Here is a 1,261-nt window from a genome sequence, read left to right as displayed (position 1 = left end):
TTGTCCCTGTTCCCGGGGTCCCCAGCCTCTCCAGCACTCACCCTGCAACAGTCCTGGATCTGTGGGTCTCAGGGCACCCTGGAGTGGGACCCTGGAAATCGTGTGGCAGGCAGAGACAATGGTAGGACCCAGGGCCACTGCCAGCCGTCACGGACCAGTGAGTGCCCCCTGGCTTGAGGGACAGGGTCCATCCTTCTGGGTGCTGGCACAGGGCCAGCCCTGTGACCGTCTGGGGACGGTTGCTTGGCTGGGACATCCTGTCCCAGTGCCACCAGTGCCCCACGGATCCTCAGTGTCACTGCCTGCCCCATGGTCACAGTGCCATGCTGATCCTGAAGTGCCCAGCCCAGCTCCAGCTCTTGGAGGAGACCCTGCGGAAGAGCCTGCCTGCCACACTGCCGGTAATGGGGACCCCAAGGACCCCTCTGTCCCCTCTCCCCTGCCCTGCTGGTGACAGAGACCCCAGGGACACCTTTGTCCTCTCTCCCCTGCTCTGCCAGTGTCAGGGACCCTGGGAATCCTTCTGCTTTCCCCCTGCCCTGTGGGTGACAAGGACCCGAGGGACCCTTCTGTCCCCTCTCCCCTGCCCTGTTGGTGGTGGGAACTCCTCTGTCCCCTCTCCTGTGCCCTGTCAATGACAGAGACCCTGTCCTGCAGGTCCTGGGGACTGTGATGACGGTGGCCCGGGGCAACCCTTTCACCCATGAAGTGCTGGTGGACTCTTGGCCCCATTTCCGCATCGTGCTCACCCGTCTGCGCCCAGAGGTGCTACCCCAGGTACCCCCACCCTGGCAGCACCCCATGTCCCATGGGGCTGGGGGGACTGGTGTGCCACCCTCAGCCCCTGTGTCCCCCTCAGGAGCACAAGGACCCCAAGGGCTTCTACACCAACCAGCTGGCCGTGTTCTACCGGGATGAGGGGGCCCTGCGGGCACTTCTGGAGGACACCGAGGCAGTGAGCTGGGCCCGGGCTTTCCATATGCAGGGTAAGGATGGCACTGGGGGGGCACGGGGACACCCTGCCCACTGCCCCCTGACTGGCTGATGGGTGGTCCCAGGGATGCAGGAGGGGCTGGAGGAGGCTGTGAGGGACGTGGCCAGTGCCAAGGGAGTGCGGATGGAGACGACGCAGTACAAGGCGCTGCTGAGCCCTGAACCCCCTCGGCCCCGCGGGAAGTGAGTATGGGGCACTGGGGCACCAGGGGGCATGGGGGCACACAGGGGCACTGGGGGGCATGGAGGCACTAGGGGTACAGGGGGC

General features: G+C 65.7%; 1 protein-coding gene across 1 annotated transcript; it reads left to right on the top strand.

The window, feature by feature from the left end:
- Nucleotides 1-323: 323 nt before the first annotated feature.
- LOC103809807 (glycine N-acyltransferase-like protein 3) lies at nt 324-1,176 on the top strand (the record flags this gene model as incomplete). Its single annotated transcript, XM_009082677.1, has 4 exons — nt 324-401; nt 658-777; nt 860-986; nt 1,059-1,176. Coding segments are annotated over exons 1-4 (443 nt in total), but the record flags the coding sequence as incomplete, so codon positions are not given.
- Between the last annotated feature and the right edge of the window lie 85 nt (nt 1,177-1,261).

This window comes from Acanthisitta chloris, unplaced genomic scaffold (genome assembly GCF_000695815.1).
Source record: "Acanthisitta chloris isolate BGI_N310 unplaced genomic scaffold, ASM69581v1 scaffold30269, whole genome shotgun sequence".
Taxonomy (NCBI): Eukaryota; Metazoa; Chordata; class Aves; order Passeriformes; family Acanthisittidae; genus Acanthisitta; species Acanthisitta chloris.
This window is presented reverse-complemented; position numbering and strand designations above follow the sequence as displayed.